Raw genomic sequence first — 25,072 nt, 5'->3', positions numbered from 1 at the left:
GCGCCGAGCGCGAGAGCAGGGGGAATTTTAGAAAGTAAAACGCCGCTCGCGCTCGCGCTCTTCTCCTTCGTATGTACGCGCGTTACACGGAGATATACGCGCAGGCGCGCGAGTGAGAGCAGCGCGATCGCGTTTTTACTTTCTTCCGAGAGTGGGCCTCCTCTCTCGCCGCTCACCGCGCGCGGGAAGCTGCATTGTGCGCCTCGCTCGGCCGTTCCAGCCGTGCGTGCAACCCGCATTGTTTGCATTCGGGGACGCGCGTGCGACGGGGTGGCACTTTCGCGAGCCGCCCGCTGCCTCGAATATATATCGCGAAAATCGACTCGGCGACTGTTTCATCTTCCTTTCCGGGACTGTCGCGCGCTCAACCGCCACGCGATTGGATAATACGATTTTAGTGCATTGCTCTTGGCGCTATTTTGCCACGCTTCCGTGCACCCGACGAGTCCGCAATGAGGAAGCTTCTCAAGGCGCTGCAAAAATTCCTTGTCTACTGTCAAGGCTATCCAGTTTTGGATGATTCTTCGATCTTTTTGCAAGAGCACTAAGTTAGGCTGAACGTTTCTCGATGATCCCAGTTGGACATGTTTTTTTGAAGAAGTTAGGATACTTGGCGCGAGAGGGGAGCAGCGCCACAAATATTCGATGGATTTATTTTATCAATTATCTGACGGGTGGGGAAATTTATACAAAAAATACTGCCTTGACTAGATTCTTAAGCACAATGATAATATGGTTTAGAAGATAGACAATTGAGCTATATAGTGCTCCATTACTAGTTCCTTTTTCTCTTCGCATATTACATATTGAATAATGAAAAATCAATCGCGATGTTTTTTTGAGACTCAGTAGCTGTTTCCTGTATGCTCGTAGATCACAATATATGTTTCACAATATGCTCATGACATTTTACTTTATGATATTATCACTTGACGTGATAATATCATAAATAAGTGTTAACTTTTAATTCACATACTTCTGCTGAATCCCGTGCTGAATTCATTAAATAAGAAAGCCTCGAAGATAGCACCAATTACGCATGAGGGAAGAATTAAATTGAAAGAATCATTGTAAGAATAAAGCAAATGACAAATCGTGCGAAAAAAAACAAATTTTTTTTTTGTTTGTCACAACTTCCTTTTTGTGATCAGCGATTTTAAAAACACATAAAAACATGAGAATTTTGCATTTAAATATTTTTACTATTATAAAGTTTCCCCGAAGTGGAAAAATACAAAGTGAACCGCGATCTTCGGTACACGAATGTCGCGCCCTAGGTTTCATTTTCATTCATCTTTTCATCGAATTTGGTAGAATAACATGCATTATAAACGAGATCATCTTTCGGACAGAAACTATTCGAGTTTTAATTCATAAAAATTCGTCGAATCCAGTCACATGCACATTGCCGTTATAAGAACGCAAGATAAGGTGACCGCGAGCCAAGTACGTGTAGTGCGCTTTTTTGTCGATTTGTTAACTTGTCGGATATTTCTTATTCGGACCGTATTACGTCATATCGTCTGAAAAATTTAGAGCACAAAACAAGTTTCACGTGCTATTTTCGAGTTTCGGTTATCTCTCATAATGTAAAACATGTAATTCATGTTGTACAAAATCATTAATTTTTAGCAGCTACATTGACATTAACAAATACCATCCAAATTCCCTTATGCATTAAGACAAAATACTCTTTGTTCTTATCTATTTCAACCCATTGAATCCATATCCACAATTAATTTTTCAAAAAAATTGTACATCATTGTTTAAAACGTAATTTTTTAAATAATTTTTTCTACGGGGACAAAATATTTTCAATAAAATGATCTATTTTAAGATAAAAAGATCTTTTATAATTTTTTTGCACAATGCACAAGTTAAAAGTCATAAATGTTGAAAGATCGGAACGTTTTTCACTAACTTCCGATGTCAATTATTTTTTATTTATTCAATATTTTTTTTTAAATGAATGATCTATAAATTAATATAGTTCAATGCTCGAGTAGATCTGTTAAAGACGCACTCATTGCGATTGACGATAAGTCTTGTAATTTCTATAAACATAAATATAATATACGCTTGATAATGCTTGCATACCAGTAAACCTAATTGTATTGAAGTTTCTTAATAACTTCGATTTCATTCAATTAGTACAGATAAATATTTTTGTATTGATAATACTTTATTAATACATTTATTTTTTAAATTTATTTCTACAGTTTTTATCTTTCGCACACGTGCAAAATGAATAACATTTAATTTTATATTTAACACAACAGCACGATTTTTTGATTATGCAAACTGTGCAACTATCACTTGCAACAAAAATTGTCTGGTGGTGGTGACAAAACGTACATATTTTAGGTTCTAATTATTTATCTTTTATGTCTTATCTAAATAATACTGGATCCAAATTATCTGACTTTTCATTCAAACAATTCACTTGCTGATAAGTGACAGAAAATGCTCGACTTATGCAAAATTTAATCGATGCAGGCTGTACATGCTAGTTTATTGAAATCTTTTGTTGTGATGATATTGCATGTAGTGAAACTCATCAAGTTTATCATAAGAACTATATTTTTCAAGAATATTGATTAAGTACTGTTTAGCTTGCTCTATATACACTGTTCTATCAATACTTCTGGTGAGCCTGAATTTGACAAATACATTTGTTCAAATAAATTTTTTCTACTTTCTTACTGTCAAATTTATGTAAAATTGGCATTGGATCTAGGAACGGCGCGACGCGTGATATCACGATAGTCAAGCAAGGACAAATTATGAGTTACGATTTTAAATCACTGATTCAAAATTTTTTTTTTTAATAAAAGCTACTCTTGCTACATTTATTAATAAAATTACTTAAAAATATAATTACTTTCCTACTACTATAACGATTGAAATTATAAATATCGAATAACTATATAAGAATAATTTTAGTAAATAAAAGAATAATTAAAGACAATATTCAATAAGTATTATAAGTATGGAAAATTATTATTATTATATTATTATAAAAAATATCGCTATAATTAACCAAACGTGGTACCTAAACGAGATCCAAACTATGTCAAGCGATAAACAAACTTATTGTCAATAACAATAAGTGCATATTCAAGAGACCTACACGAACATTAAACTGTATTAATTTATAGATGACTAATTTAAAAAAATATTGAGTAGGTCAAAAATTATTGATATTGAAAGTCAGTGAAAAACGTCAAATTTCCGATCTTTCGCATTTTATAACCTTTAAACTATGCATTTTCAAAAGAAACGACAAGATACTCGTATCTTTTCATCTTTAAATGAATCACTTTATCTAAAAAATGTATATCTCAATCCAAAAAATTATTTTTACACGTATTGCTTAAACAATTGCGTTATAAACAATGATGTACTACTTTTTTGAAAAGTCTAGTTGTGGATTCTGACTAAAAGGGTAAAAATACATAAGAATAAAGAGTTTGTAGTCTTGGCACTCTTAATGTATACTGGAAGGTACCCAGTCCCCAAATCGATTTGGAATAAGGTAAAATTTGAATATAATAGATAAAAAATATCGAGTATTTCAAAAAAAGTCGCTGACACTTTATTGTCAATAGCCATTGTTATTTTGTTCACTATAACATAATACACTCAAGTTCATAATATACATACATATTTTACATGATCCGTGATATAATAATTTTTAACAAACCAGACATTACCAGTGAGTAACAGTGTAACTTGATAATCATTTTTTTATTTTATTTTTTAAAGCTTCTGTCCTCTACTACTTCAGTAATACATTTTCGCTTGACTTAATGATTATGAGACAAGCATCAGTTTCAGAACAACTTCAAATCAAGTATTTGACATTCTCCTACTTTTCCCGTCTTTCCAACGCCAACGAGGCCACATTCCATTTATTATTTTTACAGTTCATCGATTGAATATTCTTAAGGATCATTATGATTATATTATCTATTAAGAAGAAAGATCAAAATCGACATTCGATTTTCTCGTCATTAAGGTTTTTATCTTAATTTCAGTGAACTATGTTTTATGGAGTTAAGATTACACACACACATTCAACACAAATTGAAATTCAGTTTTAAAAAGGTCAAAATATAAATACACGAATTTACGGCTTCCGTTAATAATACAGTGATAATCATATTATTTTGATCTTTAATTACAAGAGTGTTCAACTAAAACTCGCATCATTAATTGTCAATGAGTAGACAATAATGATGATAAATACAACAATGTCCTGTTTATATATATGTATATATGTGTATGTGTATGCTAGTGTGAATGTATGTACATATATAATGATCATTTACTGCATTCAAAATTGTATATTTTTTGAGCGAACAAGATTTTAATTTACGAACTTTTCATTGAACTAATATTAATCAAGTGATTATTTTTAATGATAATCCACTAATTTGATTTAGATAACATGGAACGTTATTGTAATAAAATTTTGAAATTGTATTTATTTACTGTATGTTACTGCATTGAAATAAAAATACGAACTATAAGTGCGAAATCAATTAAGAATATACATGAAATAATTAGTTTGTTGAACATTTATATTTTTTTTACTATATTAAGCTTTCGATTGTTTTTACTTTCATTATTGTCGATAAATTCATCGATACATTTTATTAAATATAGAACTTTTACATTCGCTGGCATCAAACGTTATAAATTCATTTCAATGTTATATCACACTGGAAAAATGTGTAAGATTCAACATCTAAAAATATTTGTCATAACACTTAACATAACATATATACATGTAATAATATAATGTACATACAACAAATATTATAAATTATATGTTACTCAACCTATTTTTATTTTCATATGCTGATTACTCAAAGACTCGCAATATACAATATTATTAAATTACATTCCAAACAAAAACGAGCAATATTTAAAAACTACAAAAAATATTTTCATATAATCGTAATGTATTTACCACACTCAATATCGTATGCGCATTTACAAATAATCATCTATTGTAGATGTACTTATTATTTTATTATCATTCTTAAATTGAATTTCTGTAATTCTTTGATAAATAATCATCTGATGTACAATTAAGATATCGAAATAAAAATTTATTATTTGCTTGTAGTATTACTCAAATAAATAAATTCAGCTTGCCTTTGAGTTGATTTATTAAGCACACTTGTGTTTTTAATGTCCGTATCATATTTTTTATATAATGCAATATGTTTATATACAAAGTATAATTAGTATCAGCTCTGTACAAATCATATAAATAATTAGAATACATATAATAAATTATATTCTCTCGTGTCTATATATTATTGTACTTGCACTTTCGTAAGATAAATAGTATGATTAAAGCAACCGTTTTTACCTGCAAAATTTGCCACTTCAATAGAATAATACCAAAACTAAATACATTATTCCATTTTCCGTAAAATAATTGAAAAATACTTTCACTTCGCCCACTTTGCTAATGATAAAATAATAAAACGATTATATTCTATTATTAGTCATTTCACTGGGAATATCATAATAATTTTGTTTTATCTTCCATTTTGCTAATAAGACTATATATAGATGACGTTACTTGATAGTACAAACGGTGGTTTGAATCATATTTTTTAATACATCCAAAATGTGAAAATGTATTAATTAAAATATTTGTATCATACTAATAGGCAAAACAACTGATTGAAATATGTTAATATTTATCAATATTAGAGATCCAAACTACAGTATTTAAATACTTTTACAATCCAAAGGAACAAAAATCAGGGCACACGCGGTTCATTATAAGCACGCAACTATTGTTGGCTCCTACAAACTCGAGTTTTTTATGCTTTGTCATCGAAAGTTGAAAAAAAACTCAAAAACGTATGCTGACAAATATGTATATATATAACGTTTCACAGCGCCCGATAATTGTTTTATTCATTTATTGTCATAAATTATTATTCATGTTTATATTATAAGTATTTTTGTATGTATATTTTTATAGTTTAATATAGAAATATCTCAGAATTATTGTTCGAACAGCATTAGATATTAGCCTAGGTATTTCTTATTTTTAGTTTGCTATAGCAATTAATTATTAGGAAAATCACTTACGTAAAGACACTTTTCAAAAATTTATCTATTCGAGTATTTTATTTTCGAATGTTTCGCTTCTTGAATACCTTGAATTGTGATTTTATTGTTATTGTCCATAAGTCGATTGAACGGGTTAAATGAGTAGATGTAAAATTCAATATCGTAATATCGAGTAATCGAAAAATGTCTAAAGAAAGTGACGTTAAAATATAATGGTTCAAATTGAAAGCTTCTATTATTTATCCTTTCTTCTATATCACGCATCGCAACTTTATACTTATTATTAGGCCAGTCACTACTTTAATGCATGGGTAAGTGCATACTTTTATAACAAACATTTAAGGGATCTAAAGAAGAACCATTTTAGTTAAAAAATGATTAGTTTTGTAAAACGATCGAAACTTATGAAATTAATATTTCAATGAATTTGATTTTATTTTGGAAACATTCCTTTTTCTATAGTGACTGATTTTTTTCATCATTGTTTTTACACCTATCTCTCGCTTATAAACTTAAAATGCTATCCCTTAAATGCTCTTTGTTAATAACTGAATGTGGCTTTTTACTAATGCAGGATGAAAATAAATTATATGTACTTACATAGCGGTCAAGGAACTTTGGATAAATATATGCACCAAGCAAAAATGATTTAGCTCTTATGGTGAAGCAAATACCTCTACAAGTATTCTAAGAACACATTCCCTATTTCCGGATCATTATATATGTATACCATCATTCGTATTTACAATAAATATATCGCTCTCAAGCTATCAAGGACATTGTAGAAATAGTAGATCTGCAATAAGTAAAGAAATTATTGTCGATTCCGCAAAATTTGTCGCGTAAAAGAAAAAATATCAAAACCTTCTTTTTACGTAATTGAATTCATCTTCCTTCTATATTATTTTCAAATTTTCTTCGATTAAAATATGCAAATCTGAGTAAATACAAGTATTATATAAAAGACTTTTCACCGCTATACCGCATGTTTATTGTTATTCATTATACCCTTTTCTCTCAAGTAATACTTGATAAATCTCTTAATAAGAATGAATTGTAAGAAAAAACATATTTGAATAAGATTGGAGAGACTACACCACTGAATATATTGTAAGTAAGATGACGAGACGCGCGTTTCTTTTATGTATAAATATAAGGTATTGCGAGCATTGACATTGATTTTAGCACAACACAATAACGGATTGGTCTAAAAGCCAAACCTGATTCATCTTCAGCTACTCCATCAATATAGTAGAACTAGAATCGCCCATATGTAACTTTATTTATTCAATCAATGAATTCTTTACTTTTGTTTATAGAGTATATGTATATATAATCAATTCAGTAATAAATATTCGATCTTCTCTCACGTATTCTTTAAAAAGGTCTCGCGTAAATTGACTAATTTCGTAAATATTACAATTTTTTATATAATCGATCTAACCTCCTTAGATATCCATTCAAACAACAGAATCTACGCAGGGTTGTTCGAATTATTTTCGTCACTTCGACTATGATCTATTAACTTTCACGTGGATATTATACTTTCATCCGTTTACTTTCATCATAATTTTTCAACATCGCCACTTCTATTATAAAGTGACGGAGTTACTTTCTTTAAAATACTTTCATTTTTATTTATGTCTCATGTTTTTTTTTTCCTTTTAAATATCTTATTTGAATAACTTAATTTAAATCTTCTCAATCCCCGGTGAATCCCTGTCAAGAAAATACTTGCCAAAAATGCGCTTAAAAAATGTCTACAAAAATGCCAACAGCATTTTTATTACTAGTCGTAAATATTTTCATCGGTATCATATAGTACGTATTTCGTACTTTCAATTTTTATTTCAATTCCACGTACCAGACGTTCGCTTTGAAAGAACATTTTCATTCAAGTTTCATGATAGGGTTCCCGTGTAACACCAAGATCGTCCAGTGGGATAATTTACGTATATCGATACGTCTTTTAAACATTCTTTTCTTATTTGATAACAATACTTTAAAGTCGTCATTAAAACGTAAAATGACGTTTATAGTCTATGTCATACAATACATATGATTTGACTTTTTGTGAACTTCCATTAAAACTTAATAGCTTGGGAAAATCTTCATTAATTTCTTTTTCCATTTGATTTTCATTTTGCTTTCTGTGGTCTTATTGCTACATTTTCATACTTTTCTCTTTGTTTCTGTTATCCTGTACTGCATTTGAGTACCTAAAAGTTGCAGCTAACGGCGCTGTTTTTCAATGTATTTATAGTCTGTTTCATTCATTTTTTATTGTTCGTTATAGTGTTGTTGTATTTTATTGGATTAGGTCAACTTTGCATTCAATTGTTTAATGTGACGCATAATAAATCCATCTTCATTGTGCAAATGATTAATAAGTGCAAGTTATTGTCCATACATACACACGATTAAGGTAAAATCTATATCATGTCAAAATATCATTTCCCGTTATTATACTATTTAGTTCTATGTATATTTATTGTTTTTAATTATATCTTTTGATTTATCGAATTTCCTTCTGAATTATTGTCATTTTTCTGAATTCTTCTTATTGTCGCATTGTGCAATTTTAAAAAGTGCAATTTTTACGCGTATTTTTAAATTTTGTTTATAAAATTCGACGATTTTGTTGTTATTGTATGTTTTATTTTGAACTGTGTGTAAAAATATTTATAAATCGTATATTAAATGTGGAATTTAGTTTGATTTATTATTCAATCTAACTGGTTCAAGTTTCTGCTGTTCTAATATTGTTTTTAAGTGATAAGAAATACACTTTCATTTTACTCTTGTACTTTAAAATAATACTTGTTGCTGTAACGGCATATTATCACTTACAGCCAACCAAAGTTACTTTTTATACTTTCATTTGTTTCATACTTTCGTCGTATAGTATTGTCATTGTATTCTACGTCGAATTTGCACAAATACTTTGCAAATATTAAACTTGAACTTATAAGAATCGGTTATTTGCATTGTCATAGTAGCCCTGCTATCTGCCCTCATAGGTATCACATTAAAAAAAATACGTCAATTTGTAATCGCCAAGTTTCGTGTAGGCAACTCACTAATTTTTACGATTGGCGTGAGGATTTTATGTTCATCGATACATCAACACCGATGAGAAATTCTTTTGCTAGTTAGTAATCTGGACAAAGATGAAGTATGAATAAAATTTCTCTTGTAATTGATAAAAATAGATCTCTACTAACATACTTTTATAATTTTCGTCCTCTAGGGTCAATCGATATGTTAGAACCACTCATCCAACGCCTCATTTAGTTTTAATATTGTAATCAACAGACTATGTATTTTACAAAAAATCAGCTTTTTTAATGAAATCAATTGCAATGATATCGTAAATTGCAAGAACATTCGATATTAAATAATTTGTTAAAAAAGAACACGAGCGGTCAAATCAAATTTCAATTAAAATTCAAGTAGCTTGTTAGTATTTTATAGGTGATCGTCAAAAAATACGACGATCTGCTGATATGTTAAAGCGTGATATCGCGCAAAAAAAATATTACTACGAGTTCCCGCAAAACCCATTGGATTCCAGGATACTAATGCAGTCGACAAGAAGAAAACTCAATCAAGTGAATAAAAATAAAAAAATCGAAAGGCTTGGTCCAGATTACCAAACTAAAGCAGAAGTGCATTTAGCTTTACTGCCACTGTTGCTGTGAATTCTGTATAACATCGTGGCCATAGTCATCTTTTGCCGGTGGCTGCACGTAACTCGCACTTACCGCACCCGTAGCGAATGGATTTGTCGATGCGAATGGATTGCTGCCGGTATTTTGAGTTGCTCCGTAACTTACCGCCTGACCACCACCTATAGGTTCTTGCTGCTGCTGGTACTCGTTCGTTGGCGCTTGATACTGGTAGGTTGATTGTTGATAGCCTGGCGGTTGTTGATACGGTGCTGGAGTCTGCTGGTATGGCGGTTCCTGGTACGGTGGTGCTGGTTGCTGATACATAGGCTGCGGTTGTGCTTCGTATTTCCAGCTCTCTCCAGATGGTTGTCTCTGTGACAGATTTCAAAAGGTGATTACGTAAATGATTTTTCAGTTTGAAACAGTTAAAAATACATTTTCAAAGGAATTATTGCTTGTATCGCCTAAAGATATAATGAACAAAGATTTCAGTACAACGAACTTTATGACTTTTATGAATAATCAATCTCCTTTTTGTCTCATCAGATCGATCTGTAAGCGTTAATACATCAACCGAAAAAGCATTCTGCTGTGAGAACTATTGAATTCTTTAAAAAATATATGACATTCAATCGAATTCTATTATTTATGTGTTTGCGTTTTAATTTATAAAGTAATTGACAGGAATTCCTTAGAACATTCTTTGATGAAATATACGTTTTCAAGTATATTAATAAGAGTAAAATAAGATTAATATAAGACAGCCTACTCACAATGAACTGGGTCTGCGCGACCTGAGGTGGTGGTGGTACCGGTGGTCTAGTCTGTCCCAAATCATCCAAAGGATTCCAGGTCTTCTTCTCATCAGCAGCTGGATCAGCCCACGGCTGGAGCTCGCCGGAACAGAATATTCCGTAGAAAGTGACACCGACGAAGTGCACACAAGCTGCCATGATGAAAACGTTTCTCCAGCTATTGGCGTCCTTATTTTTGGTGATGTTGTCAACAAAAATCGGTACGATGAGGCCGGCGATAGTGCCGATGCCGTTGGACATTCCCATGAGGATACTGGCATATCGTGGCGCTATGTCCAGATGATTAACGTTGTAGCCGGAAATAGCAAAGCCACTGCAAGCTACACCGATAGTTAGTGCGACGGTCGCTCCGCCACTGTTCTGCGTATGAGCACAACGCGCCACCACCAAAAAGAAAAGTGCTTCCATCCCAAAGCCTCCGCAATTGAAGACTTTGCGCACAGTCGTCGTGGTCATTATGCCAGTTTTGCGCAGGTAATCAGCCAGCAGACCTCCGCACGGGACAATGCACGTCATTAGCAAGTGAGGCAAGGCGCCCAGAAAACCCGTCTGTCAAATCAATCGGTCCGTTAGTTACATTTCGTAGAGATCGCGAAAAATTAGCCCAATTCGCTAACCTCGACCACCGTCATCCTGAAAGCTTCGTGCATGAAGCGAGCCTGAAAGAGCACCAGCAGATAGAAGTTCCAGGACCGACAGAAGTTTGCTACGATGATAGCGTGCACCGGCATCGAAGTGAGAAACTTGCGCCATGGCGTTGTCGCGAAAGTCGGCATCGGCTGATTCATTTGCGATTGCCCTAGCGAGTCCTCGATGTAGCGTAACTCTCTCGCCGAGATGCATGGATGCTTCGAGGGTTTCTCGAATGCCAACCACAGCCAGAAACAATACCAAACGATACCGCAAACGCCTAAATTCCGTCCAATTTTTATAAACGATCCTTCAGATTAGTTGATATGCCGTTGATCTTACCGTAAAAGTAAAACGAAGCCGTCCAACCGAAGAGACTTGTCAACACGCCGGACAACGGCATCCCAATGACCACAGCGGCATACGAGCCGCAGAATGCAAGAGTGGCAAGACGTGATCTTTCGAGTGGCGGTGCCCAAAATTTCCAAATACCGTGGCAGGCCGGATACGTGACACCCTGGAACGAAGCCAGCTCATTTTATTGCGATCCAACGAGCTTTGGTACACAGCCAGAAGGACTCACCTCGACTAAACCCTTGCAAACTTGGACCAACATGTAGACGACGGGACTGGCGCTGATAGCTCCCGGCACGAGAAGATTCAGGAATGAGGAGATGACAATCGCACCGCCAAATATCTTGTTGGCCGGATAAAGAGAGGCGAAAAAGCCACCCGGCACCTGAGTGATTAGGTAGCCCCAAAAGAATGACGAGTCGACGGCACTTTGCGTTGCCACCGACCAGTTGAACACACGGGCTGCCTCCAGCATCGACTCGGTCAAATTTGTTTCGTTGTTCGGTTTCAGCTTGGCCATGCCCATATTACATCTCATACCGAACGAGATTACGAAACCTGTCGAGTTCACAATTGGGCTTGAAATTTCAGTACATTGGCAGTTTTTTACGTTTGTTGAGGATATTGAATGATTCTTTGCCACAGTTATTCTGCAATAGCAATCATAAAATCCGGAGTGAAATGTTCGATCATACTGATATAATAACGCGCTAATGTCATTCAAAATAAGCATTTGAAATTCTTTTTGCTGGTTTGATGTTTCAAAAATTGTCTTATTGTCCTATTTAAACTTGCCACTGTAACTTCAACTAATCAAACTAATCCACGTTCATTCGAGTAGTCCAGTCTATGCTGACTTGAGTATTATATAGACAATAAAGAAATGAAATGCATTTACCAAGACAGGCGAGCACGGCGATGGTGTATCTCTTGGACAAGCACGGGCATTCAGGTTTGCAGTAAGTATCAATGTGTCGTAACGGTGGTCTCTCCGGTTCCGGTAGGGAATCAAGCGAATGCTGCTTACCAAATCCTCTTTCATCTTCGAAACCTCTGTTGTCTTTCACGTGCTCGCTCGATATTTCAAATTCCTCGTAGCCGTCATGGCCGGCTTGTCCTCTTCTCTTTATTCTGTCGAGCGATGCAAATAAAACTTACGCTGTCGAACATTGTTCTTGTTTTTTTCTTTTTTGATGCCGTTATTTCATTATTGAACGCTTGCCGCAGCTTGCGGCTTTGTTTTGTGACGATAACGAGTAACAAGATGTAAAATCATCTTACCCAGAAAGCTTCTCAGACGCTCTGCTCTTGAGAGAATCGAAGGCCGCGAGACCCGCCGTCGCGAATCCGGACATTTTCCAATTATTGGGGTTGCTCTTGCTCTTGAGATGATTGTGTTGTTGTTACACAGCCCCTGGAATCGATATGAGCACTCGTGTCAGATTTATATCGTTAATGCTTGACGAGCTAATGCTGACAAATGTAATTCGCAAGCTCCGATGTTGTGATAATGGTAAAATTAGTGCAGTTCACACATACAACCGTCAACGGTAGATAATTACATTGCTTTGATGCACTCGTATCATTTTACTGTGGCTAATTAGGTAACAGTGGTTTATTTGTGAAACTTATCATGCTATTATTTAAATTCGATCATTTAAATCCTTACTTGGTCCCATATCGTACATCCGCACTCTAATCAACTTCCATATCAATTACAAAACAGCAAATGAATCACACATTAATCTATTACCTAAGAAAACAGTGAAACGAATACAAAAGCATATGATTACAAATCTCCTGCAACTGCCTTCAGTTTCATTCCAGACTATGATAAAGTATAAATACCCTTAGTCCCTCAATCATCAGTCCCATAAAGTGAACTTTAAATGTCCAATCCTCTATTTTAGTCAATCGATCGACCGTAGAATAAAATAAAATAAGGAGGAAAAAGAATTGCGTGACAAGGCCATTCCCTAAGCGGATCGAAGTTCGCACCGGCATTCCTAATGGTCCAATATGGCACGTACATGTACATCTCAGTTCGGCCCCATCCATAAGAGCGGGTTATCCCCCCGAATCTTGGACGATGACAGAGAAGACTGAGGGGAGACGGGAGCTACTAGCATTCTGTTTATTTGCCTCTTCGGCACCGTAATCCGTAAGTCTGTCGAGGGGAAAAGACGAAAGCTTTTTTCGTGGCTCACCGACGTAGCGCACTCTCTAGCTTTTGTTCGCGAGCGCGCGTATACACGAGCTTTTGTTGCCGATGGGGCCATTATTTCAATGACTCCTCGATGCGACCGATAATCTTGAATTACAGTATTTGGCGACCGATCGAATTCGCACGGCGCAAGGCGTCGTGACACTTCTCTTTCGCAAACTCGTTCGTTAAAATTTTCGTTTTTCTCTTCCACTTCGATACAGTTGCGAGAGCAAATTTTTTTCCTCGAAGTCCGTGCTCATATCTCTACAAGAACTCCAGCGACTGCAATAAAGAGTCCGGAGATAGGAGGGGTAAAGAAAGGTCGTACCTCTGAGAGCTCATAACCGTGGCGGCGACGGCGCCAAAAGGTCTCACTGAAATTCCAGTGTCGCGTGCGGCGGGCAGGCGAGTCCAACCCGATAAGTGTATGCGGAGTCGATGTACGCAACGAAAAAAGAAGAAAAGAGAAAAATAAAGCAAGCCGTGCACACGCTGTACGCGGATCGAAGATCGAGTCGATTAAATGCACGGACGCGCATGATACAGCCGCGCATACACATACACGTTATACTAATGAGTCTATATCGGATAAGGGGCGCTAAATGCGCGCGGCACGTGCCCGACAAATAGAAATGGAGCGAAAAGGGACATCGTGCAATGCCAGCGACAGGCGATATGTGCACACTAACGCGTAACGTTGCGACACGCCGTACACGACTGCTGACGAGACGATCGATTTTTATTGCCGTATTAATGTTACGCGCTGCGTTTACGCGATTCTTGTCGCACGAAAAGTAAAAAAAAAGCATAGATGCCTGCCAGAGAAGGATGTACCAGATTTTTTACTTATAGTACCTAACCAGGGATATAGCTTTTCGGTTCGGTTACACATTCAAATTTATTGCACGATCGATTTTCACGAAGTGTAAAACTTGTGATAGATTGAAAATTTTATCGTGTGAAATACGGACGTAAATCAGTTTGTTTCACATTGAATTTTCCAATTGCTCGACGTTCAGTGTTTTAATCTGTAAGCGTTTCAATCCTACCGAATTAGATTGTAATCTTGCGATGCTGGCTAGTCGATAGAAAACTCATGATGTTTATTTTCTGTGCGCTTTTAAAAAAAGTTGATAGCACACTAGTAATGTTACTCGTTTCCGCATTTCAACGATTTTATTTCTCGTGTTTCTTTCTTCCTTCAACAACGTCACTTCTCGAAAATTTTTTAATCACATTATTGTACAAGGCCAGGCAAACGTAACAATAGTATGACATTTTCAAATGACTTTTGAAATTTATTTTCCAGTTATCGATCTAAGACTTGTCCGATGAAACCTTCATGTCTATTTTTCACCTCGAGACTTGATGCGAGCTTTAACCAAAAGGTTTAAAACGTCACTGAAAGTCACGTTAGATCACTCGCGGTAATTCTTGCCTTCAGTTTCGCGAAGCGAAGTTTGAAAAACTTTGCGCTTTACTTGATTCGAATTGAGGATGATATAAATTCTCATCTCTTACTTTGTATTAACGTCATTCGCTACGTAAAATTTCTGTAGTCGGCCTTGTAAAACAATGTTAAAAAGTCTATCAATGTTACAGAGTTGATGCTGCTTAAAAAGTCAAATCGCGAGCAACAAAATCATTACAAGGTCGCAATAAGAGAGCACTTTAAATTCCAGTAATGGCGCTCGACATTTAGCCTGCCAAAAAATTAGCTTAAAACCTTGCGGATAAGGCGATTGAAACTCCCTGAAGATTTGCTTCACATTTCACCACAAACTTGATTTATTCTTTTTTTAGTCACATGTAAAAAACGATCAGCCTCTCCGCAATCTTTCCATTGGCACTCACTGTGTTATCGAGAGATACACTTCTGATAACGTTATTTTACGAATTTGTGAGACGACATTACCCTAAGACGATAATTAAGCACAAGACAAACATATGCAAATAAACAACAAATTAAATCAAAACAAGAGATGATCCCAAGGACTGGGTAGCGCACTAGCACTAGCAGCGAAAATCAGACGAAATCGATGCTCCAGTTTCGACTGCGTAATCCGAAACTCTCCAGCATCCTCGCCTGACAATCGATGGCCCCGGTGGGCTTATTTTCCCGTACACTTCTTTTTTTTTTGCTATTTGGCCCCCTCGTCATTATTGAAATTTCATCGAATCACTGCTCTTTTACTTTTGCCCCTTCGTCGGAGAATGCAATCTCTGACCCACATCTTTAAAAAAAAATGAGTGAGCCTTGGACGCATGCACTCACACATACGCACCACACACACACACACACACACACACACACACATACACACACACACACCTCGTGAACGCAAATGATTGTCGCATCGTTTTTCGCAAAGACAAAAAACTCACCAATAATCAAGTCCAGGACTGGCTGGGGTTCGGCTGGCGGCGTGCAAAAAAAAAGCGCGCGCGCGGCTCGCGGGCTCGTCGCTCTCTCAGTCGCGTTATAGCTGGATCTCTCGTTATGGGTAAAGTCGAGCGAGAGGGCTAGAGAGAGATAGAAAGCGCGCGCAGCTATAGACAGGGTTCTCTCTCTCTCTCACTGTGTCCGCGTTTGGGGGGTGGCGCGTGCGCGCGCGCATCGACGTCGAGGGGGCCAATGGAGGCCGAGCCCGGACGAGCGCGGATCGACCCCGGGCGGAGCTTGCCTTGCCATCCTCTTGCTTTCAACCCGCGACCAGGACCACGGCGCCGTCGGCTCCGCGATCCGCGCTTCTGAATTTCATTCTTGCGGTTATCTCTGCCATGCAAACTCCCAGCTGGCGCGCCACTGGCCGTCCAAATTATGTCCTTTTTACTTGTTACTTTTCCACTTTTACTTTTAGACCGCCAAATTCACCGTTTGTAACTGCCGATAGCCCCATGATGGTGTTGGATTTTTTTCAATATTTTCATAGTTTGACAATATCTCATTTAACTTTAATGCAGTCTCTAAATTTTTTTATACGAAATCGTACAGCATCTTAATTTCCAAACAGAAACTAGTGCTTGAATAAACTATTCATAATGATCCTAGTGAGCTAATTTTTATAAAAGAAATATAAAAATACTTTTTATTTCACGAACTCCTAATCGAGTTTGTGCAACATACTCAAACAATACCGCGTTTTATTAGATTTCATTTTCATGCATTTTAATGAAAACACATTCTTTTACGATTTTACGAAAATATACTTCAAATTCAATAGATGTTCTGACTACACATGTCTTGGATAGAGATGAATCCAAGTGACACCTAAAAATATAAAGCTTGCAAGGTTCACACCATATGCTAAGCGGATATGAAACCATTGATTTGTCTGTCAATCGACGCTTCCAGCTTTCACACACACGCAAAGCAAAACAAGAAATTACCCCACGTTATTATAATTTCGAATTTGTTTTGCTAAAGTAATCGTCCCATCAATGATAACGTAGAGCGCAAATTCCATTAGAGCGTCAAGTTCCTCTCATCCGCAGCCGGTGGCGCGCGCCGATCGTATGACAAGAGTCCTCGCGAAGCGAGGCAAAGAAAGGGCGAGCGCGAAGTTGTTGAATGCGCGATCGCCTTTTCCGCGATCGCCGGAAGCTCGGAGGCAGTGAGCGGACGGTACAATGAGGACGGAAATGATTTTTGCTCCCAAGCAAACCGCTCCCTATTCGCTCATCCCCTTTAACTCAACGAAAGAGAGAGAGAGAGAGAGAGAGAGAGTGAGTGTATCGCGCGTCGTTCACACGTGAGTCACTCTCGCCCTTTATTCTTCTACATCGCCGGAACGCCGATTCCAAAAATCAATCATGAGCTGAAAGCCTACTTCGCTCGTCTAATTATCATAATGCTCGCGTGCGTGCCAATTGTCTGCGACTTGTGACTCGGAATTTCCATCTCTTTTAAGAAAATCATTGAGCATATTGCAGCACTCGGATAAAAAAGCCACGAGAACTCACGTGTGTAAATAGTCGGCCTAATAACATTCAATTTTCTCCACAAATGCAGGCAAAGTTTAACAGGTCTTAATGAGAACGCTGACTTTTTTTTCGTAAGTTTTTCGTAACTGCGACATTAATTGTATTTCCTACAGAACACACTTGTTGACAGTTGGAAGCAATTTCTGTGACTTATCATAATGAAGCAAGCAGCTGCCCAAAAGTTGTGACCTAATTTGTTCTCTCGGCATTCAATCGCCGCTCCGTCTACGCTAAACTTTGCTGCGTGCTCGCATTCAGATATCGAGAAAGAAGCGAGTGCGCGCAAGAGCATTTCATTGACACACATAAAAAAAAGATGAGAAAAGTAACGTATCTCTGCCGTCGGAGCGTCACGCGACTCGGGGCACGAAACTACATAGATAGCGTAGCGGTGGTGGTAGCATTGTTGCAAACACGGCGAGGGGCGGGCAGTGTATAGTATGCCGAAGCTCTCTCAGCTACCGGAGAATATCGATCCGCTGCCCCCGCGCGCGTATCACGGGCGCGGCTGTGCGATGATGCTGCCTCGCGCCTTATCTGCCGAGACCGAACTGCCGCACTCGTTCATCTTTCACTTTCCCTCTTCGCCGCGCGAAATTTGCTCGCATTTGTGACCACGGACACCCTGGGAAAAATTACGAGCCTCATTTTTTTTCTTGCTCTCTCTCTCTCTCTTTCTCTCTCTTTCTCTGCAAATATAACGTATAGGGATGATTTTTTCTTTCTTTCTTCTTTGGGGTTGTCATTGTAGGGGAGATAATGTAGTTGATTGAGAGGAAATTTTCATTAAGTCTTTTTTTCAATCGTAGTATGAAGGATACTGTAAAATCTAGAGGATGCTTTCTTGTTGCGAGATATTATTTTAGAGTTGAAGAAACTGAAGTAAATAAGGGCGTTCAATGAATTTCGATACAGGCCATTTGGATTCATTGAAAAATTGGCGAACATTTTATTAAAGTGCTGTTTAATTTTTTAGTAGAAACGCGTAAATATATTAGTCGCTGGATTTCAGTAAATATCTTCATTTTATCGAATGTCACGCGCGAAAAGTACAGTTAATTAGAATAAATAAGATAATCATAAATAAGATATCCAGCCTAAACGTGAAAAAGGTTGTTACAGCCCGATCGAAATACCGTCCGTTGAAATGTCACACATATAGATACACACACACACACACACGCGTCGTTCGCATTTATCATCATTCATCTGCTGTATACGTCGCTCAATCTAATACCATCCAACCACTCGTTTACAACCAAAGTTGAATCTCGTCGAACTGCCTTCCGCGATGCTTCTTTAGTCCAACAAAAAAGCACAGTCCATTAGGTGTCGCTTAAAAAAGAAAGAAAAAGGTTCTCTGCCTTCTGGTCGGCATCTCGGACATCATTAATAATCTAGTAGAAAAAGAAAGAGAAAGAGAGAGAGAGAGAGAAGGAGAGAGAGAGAGAGCTGAGCTATTGGTGTACAGTGAAATTGATTTCTCGCCACGTGCCGCCTCGGGCGATGATCACTCGAGGGAGCTGTTAAGCTTCTCCCGAAGCACAGAGCGAAAACAATGAGAGACATTGAACGAACGGGCTTGAAGGGCTGACCGATTTTCCACTCGAGATATCGTTAGCCTGGATTATTGGCGACTGCATATAACGTCGCGCCTCACCTATCGAGCTTACTCTCGAGATAATTTAATTGTTTGCGCAAACATGAAAACTGCGTTTTTACTTTGTGCTGATTTAAGCAGTGTCGAAAATTAATCATTGTTTGTTTACGTGTACATCTTGCAATTTCGTCTTTCGTTTTATGAACATTTCCTTTTACTGTCTGATCAGTTCAATGTTATACTACTTGACGTAGCCGTCTATTTTTTTTGTATCACTATCATCACCCAATCATTGCACCCAGTTACAGAAATAAATGGAAGGGATCCCTTATCTAAAAAAAGAAGTCGAAGAGTGCTTTGAAATCTGTCCTTTGAATAGAGATATACAGCCAATTTATATAAGAAACCTTTTCATTCATTCGTCGTTCTTTATCTTCGCTTTCTCCCCCTCGATTTCGATTTCTCAATACTATAGCATTCAAAAGATCTGAAAGCTCAGTAAGCAGAATGCATATATAGAGGATCGAAGGCAGTAGTCCGAAGAGAAGAAAAAAAAGGACGGATGTTACGTATGCGGCTCAACGATTTCATCACTGAGGCGGATTTCGAGGGTAAGCATTATATGGATTTATTCATAATATCTGTACATTGAACCGATATGTAGAAGGGAGGAGTATATTTTGATAAAAACATTAATCGCGACAATACTTTCTCAAAAGCGAAGCCAAGAAACAAAATAGTTTTAATGAAAAGCTGTTTTCTGATATTCTCAACGAGTATATAATCAAAATCACAGAGAGCGATGAAAGCGTTTCGCGCAGATTCGATTACGCGAAAACCTGATTACACCGAGCAGACAGAGTGAGCGAGAGAGCGAGCGAGTCGGGAGGGGCGAAAGCTCCCTTTTCAAAAGTCGTTGAGCCTGGCACGTATATATCGAACGGATATTCCATAATCGATCGACGGGAAAACCACTCGCAAATGGACAGCACACATACACCCGCACAGAGAGAACTTTGAAGGGGAAAAGAGCACTTTAATGGCAATTAGGACTTTGGCCCAAAGCCTGCGGGGTGGCTGTCCTCCCACCTGTCGATCGAAGATAACGTCGTTTTGCCGGTTATGAATGCTGGTTTCGCCTGCGGCGTGCGGTAGCGTTCATGCGTGCGCTAATGAATTTGTTGTGTGTCAATCGCAGCTGCCGCTGCCGCTGCCGCTCTTGTTCGTGCGCGATCAGCTTTAGTAGATTATGCAATTAGCTCGAATCGCTTGCGAGGTATTAAGGACGAGGGATTCTTGAGATATTCGTTGATTTTACGAATGAAAAAGGCTGTGTTTATGGCGATGTAATCATTAAAATTATTTTATTGATAAAGAGCAGTTTACACGATCTAACAAATGTAAGAAATGCGATACTTGAAAATTTTCACGAGGTCGTGAGGCCTGAAAACTGTTATTCCATTAAGCGATCACACGTTTTTATCTTCTAACGAACATAACAATACTTCCATGAATTGGTGAACACTGGACAATCTCGATAACCGGCGCAAGAATTTGCACGAGCCGGGGTAAAAATTTCAGTCCGACAACGTTTCAAACCATTGCCATTCTCGACATCGTCTCGACATCTCTCGGTGGGCTTTCTTCGCGATCGTCTTCTTCTGTATCTTCGTTGAACTTTCGTCTCAGTCGTACAATCGAGATCCCGACAAGTAAGCGCGCTCCTTGTAAGTTTGACTAGCTTGCGCTTCCTTGAATCATCGCACGAGGCAGTCACGTCGCTACCGCCGCCAGACAGACGCGACGCTGCCGAGTTTTTCTCGCTACTGCGCGTCTCGTCGCTGCGGCATTCCTCGTAGCTTTCGTCTCTGCAGCAATAGCAACGACATTTGGATCTCATTCCCGACTTTCGCAGGGCGTTCAGTTCCTTTGCTTTCTCCAGTAGCTTCTTCAGAATTAACCGTAAGATTCTTTTGAATTTTTCATAGGTCTCCCTTGTCAGGTAATCCAATAGAAAATTGAGAAAATTACTTTTCTTCGAGCATCGACAAGTACGTTGAGCATCGCTCTTATTGTAATAGTCGTTCTCACTGTAAACGAAATATTTCTCGATACTAGATGTGTCGCTACAGAAATAGCTGTTGGACAGAGACGATGATTTCGACATTTTTACACACTGGTAGATGATGTCGGTTTTCAATCTTTGCAGTATCGGATGTTCTAGCGACGCCGTGACTTCGGTGAGAATAGACTTTTTCAAAGGAGAATTGTCGCCTACTGTGTCATTTAATCCAAGCACAGGATTTTCACAAACTTCCAAGTTTCCATTGGCACTCGGTTTGGTTACGCACGTATTACCACTTGCTTTCGATTTGAAAGATATGACTGACGCTTTTACTTGTATTTTCGTGGTTACGCTGTCGCGCGATATTTGCTTTATCAAAGTTTGAACCAACACCGAGCGAGCGTCTTTGTTATCTTTAATCTTATTAACTTTTTTACGAATCTTTTCGTTGAGATCAACAATTTCATTGATTTTCAACTTCATTATTTCGGTAAACTCCGAGCTTTTACACGGGGATTCGGCGAGTTTCCAAATAATCTCATCGAAAGGTGTTTCTTTGATGTTTTGTTCAGCCACTCTATTATTTATTCCGATCAATTTGATTTTTTCATCAATGGCCATTTCATTCTCAAACTGGCAATTGAAATCTACCCCTTGATTTTCAAATTTAAGATTTTTAATCTCTAACTCTTCATCAACATTCTTGTAGCAAGTACAAAATTGTATTTCTTTGAAAAATACTTGCGTAGACATTTCTTTAAGTCTACATTTTTCTGTATTCGTACTAGCCTCTACACTACCGTTCGAATGTTTGAGAATAGATTCCGTATTGACACCAACATTTTCTAGTGCGTTGCATCCCTGACAGCAACAACAAATAGAGATTTCATTCACGTAAATATTTGTAAGCTCTACAGGTTCGTCTACTTCGTCGGTCATAATGGCAGCACATTTTAGCTCAATTGCAGTCCTATCGTAATCTTTTTCTTCGATATCATCGGTCATCATTTCAAAATGACAACGTTTTGTCTCTTCTATACTCGGCGACTTTATTTCGCATTCGTCAGATGTATTCTCGTGAACACATAAACAGTATTCCTTGCTTGTCATATTTTTCTGACTTTCACATTCGCGATGCGATGCGTTGTTGTAGCTTTCGCGACTTTCATTGCCCTCATAACAATTCTTTTCGTCGTCACTCAATTCATCTTCAACCGAAGATGTTGCAAAACAATGACGACTGGGATTCCACAAGAATCTACATCAAGCGAGATAAAGAAAATCATTGAATGCCAATAAGAACGCGAGAGAAAAGAAGAAACCCAACACATCACCAACCTTATCGCACATCCAATTTCACTGTTGTCCGAAGTGGTAGATTTATCGCACAAGTCGTCAGAACTTCCATTTCCGCAATCTTTCTGAGAAACTGAGCAATTTCCATTCCAACAATATCGCGGTTGCGACGATGCATCGTCTTCTCGCAAGTTATCCCTTCTGCGCTGCTGTTGCTGCTGCAGCTGGCATCCGAATGCCACCCTCATGGCGAACATACATAGTTTTGACTTGATTCTGCTCAACTTGAATCTCACGTAATTCCTACGAAGTTCGCAAAAAAGCGCGGCGTCATTCAACGTTTCATCGTCCATCCTCTCCATCACGTTGTTCAGACAGCTGCAAACATTCTTCAGACGCTGATCAAACTTGCCTGGAAAGCGACCCCCTAATTTCCCGTTTGACTTCTTTCTTTCCTCAACGAAAGAAATGAAGGCCAACAAAGAAGGCTTCGCCGTTACCGGAGTTCTTTGGCGCCTCTTGGTGCTTGAAAAGTTTTTGCTTGAGTGCCCGACTGTCGCAAGGTAGCCTCAAGTAATCGGTTCGACGATGGCTGCTGCTACAGCATCCCCTCTCCGAAGACGGAAGCTCCGTGACGACAAGACGGAGCTTACTGCGCTTTGTTCCCTCTGTTTGATCCTCTATTGAAATGTTGGCTGCTGTCGGGATCTCCTCCTCGTAGGTTGCCTTTCGTTTGCGTGATTGCCGTCCTCCCTCGGCTCCGTTGTTTGCTGCGTCATGCTTTGGACATCGACTACAAGATCGATAACGACAATAGTGTATTACTTGACTGACGTCCAACTAAACGTTTGCTAAAGAGAATGCTATGCAGTTACGAATTTTTTACACACGTCGACTGATAACGGTCCGCACAATAATCCACGTATCCCTGGCTTCCGCACGTGTTGTACGTCGAATCTTCGACGCTCAGGCTATCTAATTGCCGGCTAATCCTCGTAATACGATTTCCAAGTAAAATTGAATTCACGAAAATTCGCGCGAGTCCGTCCGGTCTGAGTATTCGGTTGAGTTGGTTCGATGCTTCCAGCCACGACTCCATATCGCCAAGGAAACTTTGGGCTGACTCATTGCAGGACGAATCCACGCCGTTGTCGTTGTATACGAAATGCTCGAGCAGAGTTAAGATACGATGCTCGATCGAGGGGACAAATAGCCAACGAAGAAGTTCCAAAACTGGGATGTATGGCTCCAAATCGACTCGCTCGGTTACTTCTAAGATGTACGTGGATATTTTGCTCTGCGCAATAAATTCGTGCAATTATTGTTAAGTAAAATCTGCCGTTGCAGACAGTTCTATCCTAGCTTATGGTATAGGTTAAATTACGAAAAATATTTCTCTCGAAATTTCTTGTCTTCTGGCATCGGTCATATTGACGTTGATCACAACTAGCTGCAGTTCACGAATACTTTTTCTTTCACGACATTATTTATTCGAATTTGTAAATCTTTAGATGATTTGACTATTACTCTGATTCGCGCGCAACCATAAATAATTTTCTCGTTAATAAGGAGCGAACTTCATGTGTATACAAACTACCAAAAGCAAATTAGACACCGAATTAATATATCAACGCCGAAGAAATGAAAATGTATCTGCCTACAACAGATACTAATTGAAACACAATTCAACTGGAATTGCGATCGCATCACGGGCCGAGTGCTTGCCAATTCTTGAATAATTCATCGGCGCGAGATATTTTCGCAGCAACAGCAGCAGCCGTGGAAAAATGTGATTTCATACAATTCACTCATGCGCGAGCGCAATGTACGAGCCTATGAGAGCAAAGAAAAAAAAGTTTTTCTATGCACGGGTGTGAAAAAATACGCGACCACCAAATAAATTTAGGTAGTAAGAGAAAAAGAAAAGCAGTGGAAGAGCTTCGGAAGAAGCACATAAGCTGTTTGAACGACGATCCAATCGACCGGGCCTGTACGTACGAGAGAGCGAGGCAATAAAATGTCGAAACTTGATCTTTTCCTAGGATTGCGCTTTGCGAGAAATTTTTCTTCTTGCCTAGAGATTTTCCGCAGACGCCAGTACGCTACATTCAGCTTTTTCTTTTTATTTTCCTGAAGTTAAAAATAGAGGTCCTTCAATTTAAGGCTGCGGCGAGTGAAAAACAAATCACTCCCCTTCATATTCGTAAAACGGGGATGCCTTTTAATGGTATGGAATTTATTCCGTAGGCGCAGGCGGCCAGATGCGCGAAAAGTTGAGGAAAAAGCTATTGTCAAGCTGAATTGCCGGCCCACGCAATTACGTCAGTGGAATTGGGAGCGAGTCTGGGC

The 25,072-nt window shown here is 38.0% G+C and overlaps 2 protein-coding genes across 2 annotated transcripts; both read right to left on the bottom strand.

The window, feature by feature from the left end:
- Positions 1-3,582: 3,582 nt before the first annotated feature.
- LOC131670203 (vesicular glutamate transporter 1) lies at positions 3,583-16,299 on the bottom strand. The gene is made up of 8 exons (XM_058945607.1): positions 16,164-16,299; positions 12,854-12,986; positions 12,471-12,703; positions 11,802-12,130; positions 11,561-11,735; positions 11,206-11,498; positions 10,547-11,137; positions 3,583-10,145 (listed from the first exon to the last, which is right to left on the bottom strand). The coding sequence occupies exons 2-8, from the start codon at positions 12,925-12,927 to the stop codon at positions 9,783-9,785; spliced, it is 2,058 nt and encodes a 685-aa protein (XP_058801590.1). The 5' UTR covers positions 12,928-12,986; positions 16,164-16,299; the 3' UTR covers positions 3,583-9,782.
- Positions 16,300-20,848: 4,549 nt separating this feature from the next.
- Positions 20,849-24,152, bottom strand: LOC131670216 (uncharacterized). Its single transcript, XM_058945630.1, has 5 exons — positions 24,108-24,152; positions 23,674-24,020; positions 23,224-23,516; positions 22,766-23,135; positions 20,849-22,685 (listed from the first exon to the last, which is right to left on the bottom strand). Exons 1-5 carry the CDS (start codon positions 24,150-24,152, stop codon positions 20,849-20,851), a joined length of 2,892 nt encoding a protein of 963 aa, XP_058801613.1.
- Positions 24,153-25,072: the final 920 nt, after the last annotated feature.

This window comes from Phymastichus coffea, unplaced genomic scaffold, assembly GCF_024137745.1.
Source record: "Phymastichus coffea isolate CEN01 unplaced genomic scaffold, Cenicafe_Pcof_1.1 PCOF00104, whole genome shotgun sequence".
Lineage (NCBI taxonomy): Eukaryota > Metazoa > Arthropoda > Insecta > Hymenoptera > Eulophidae > Phymastichus > Phymastichus coffea.
This window is presented reverse-complemented; position numbering and strand designations above follow the sequence as displayed.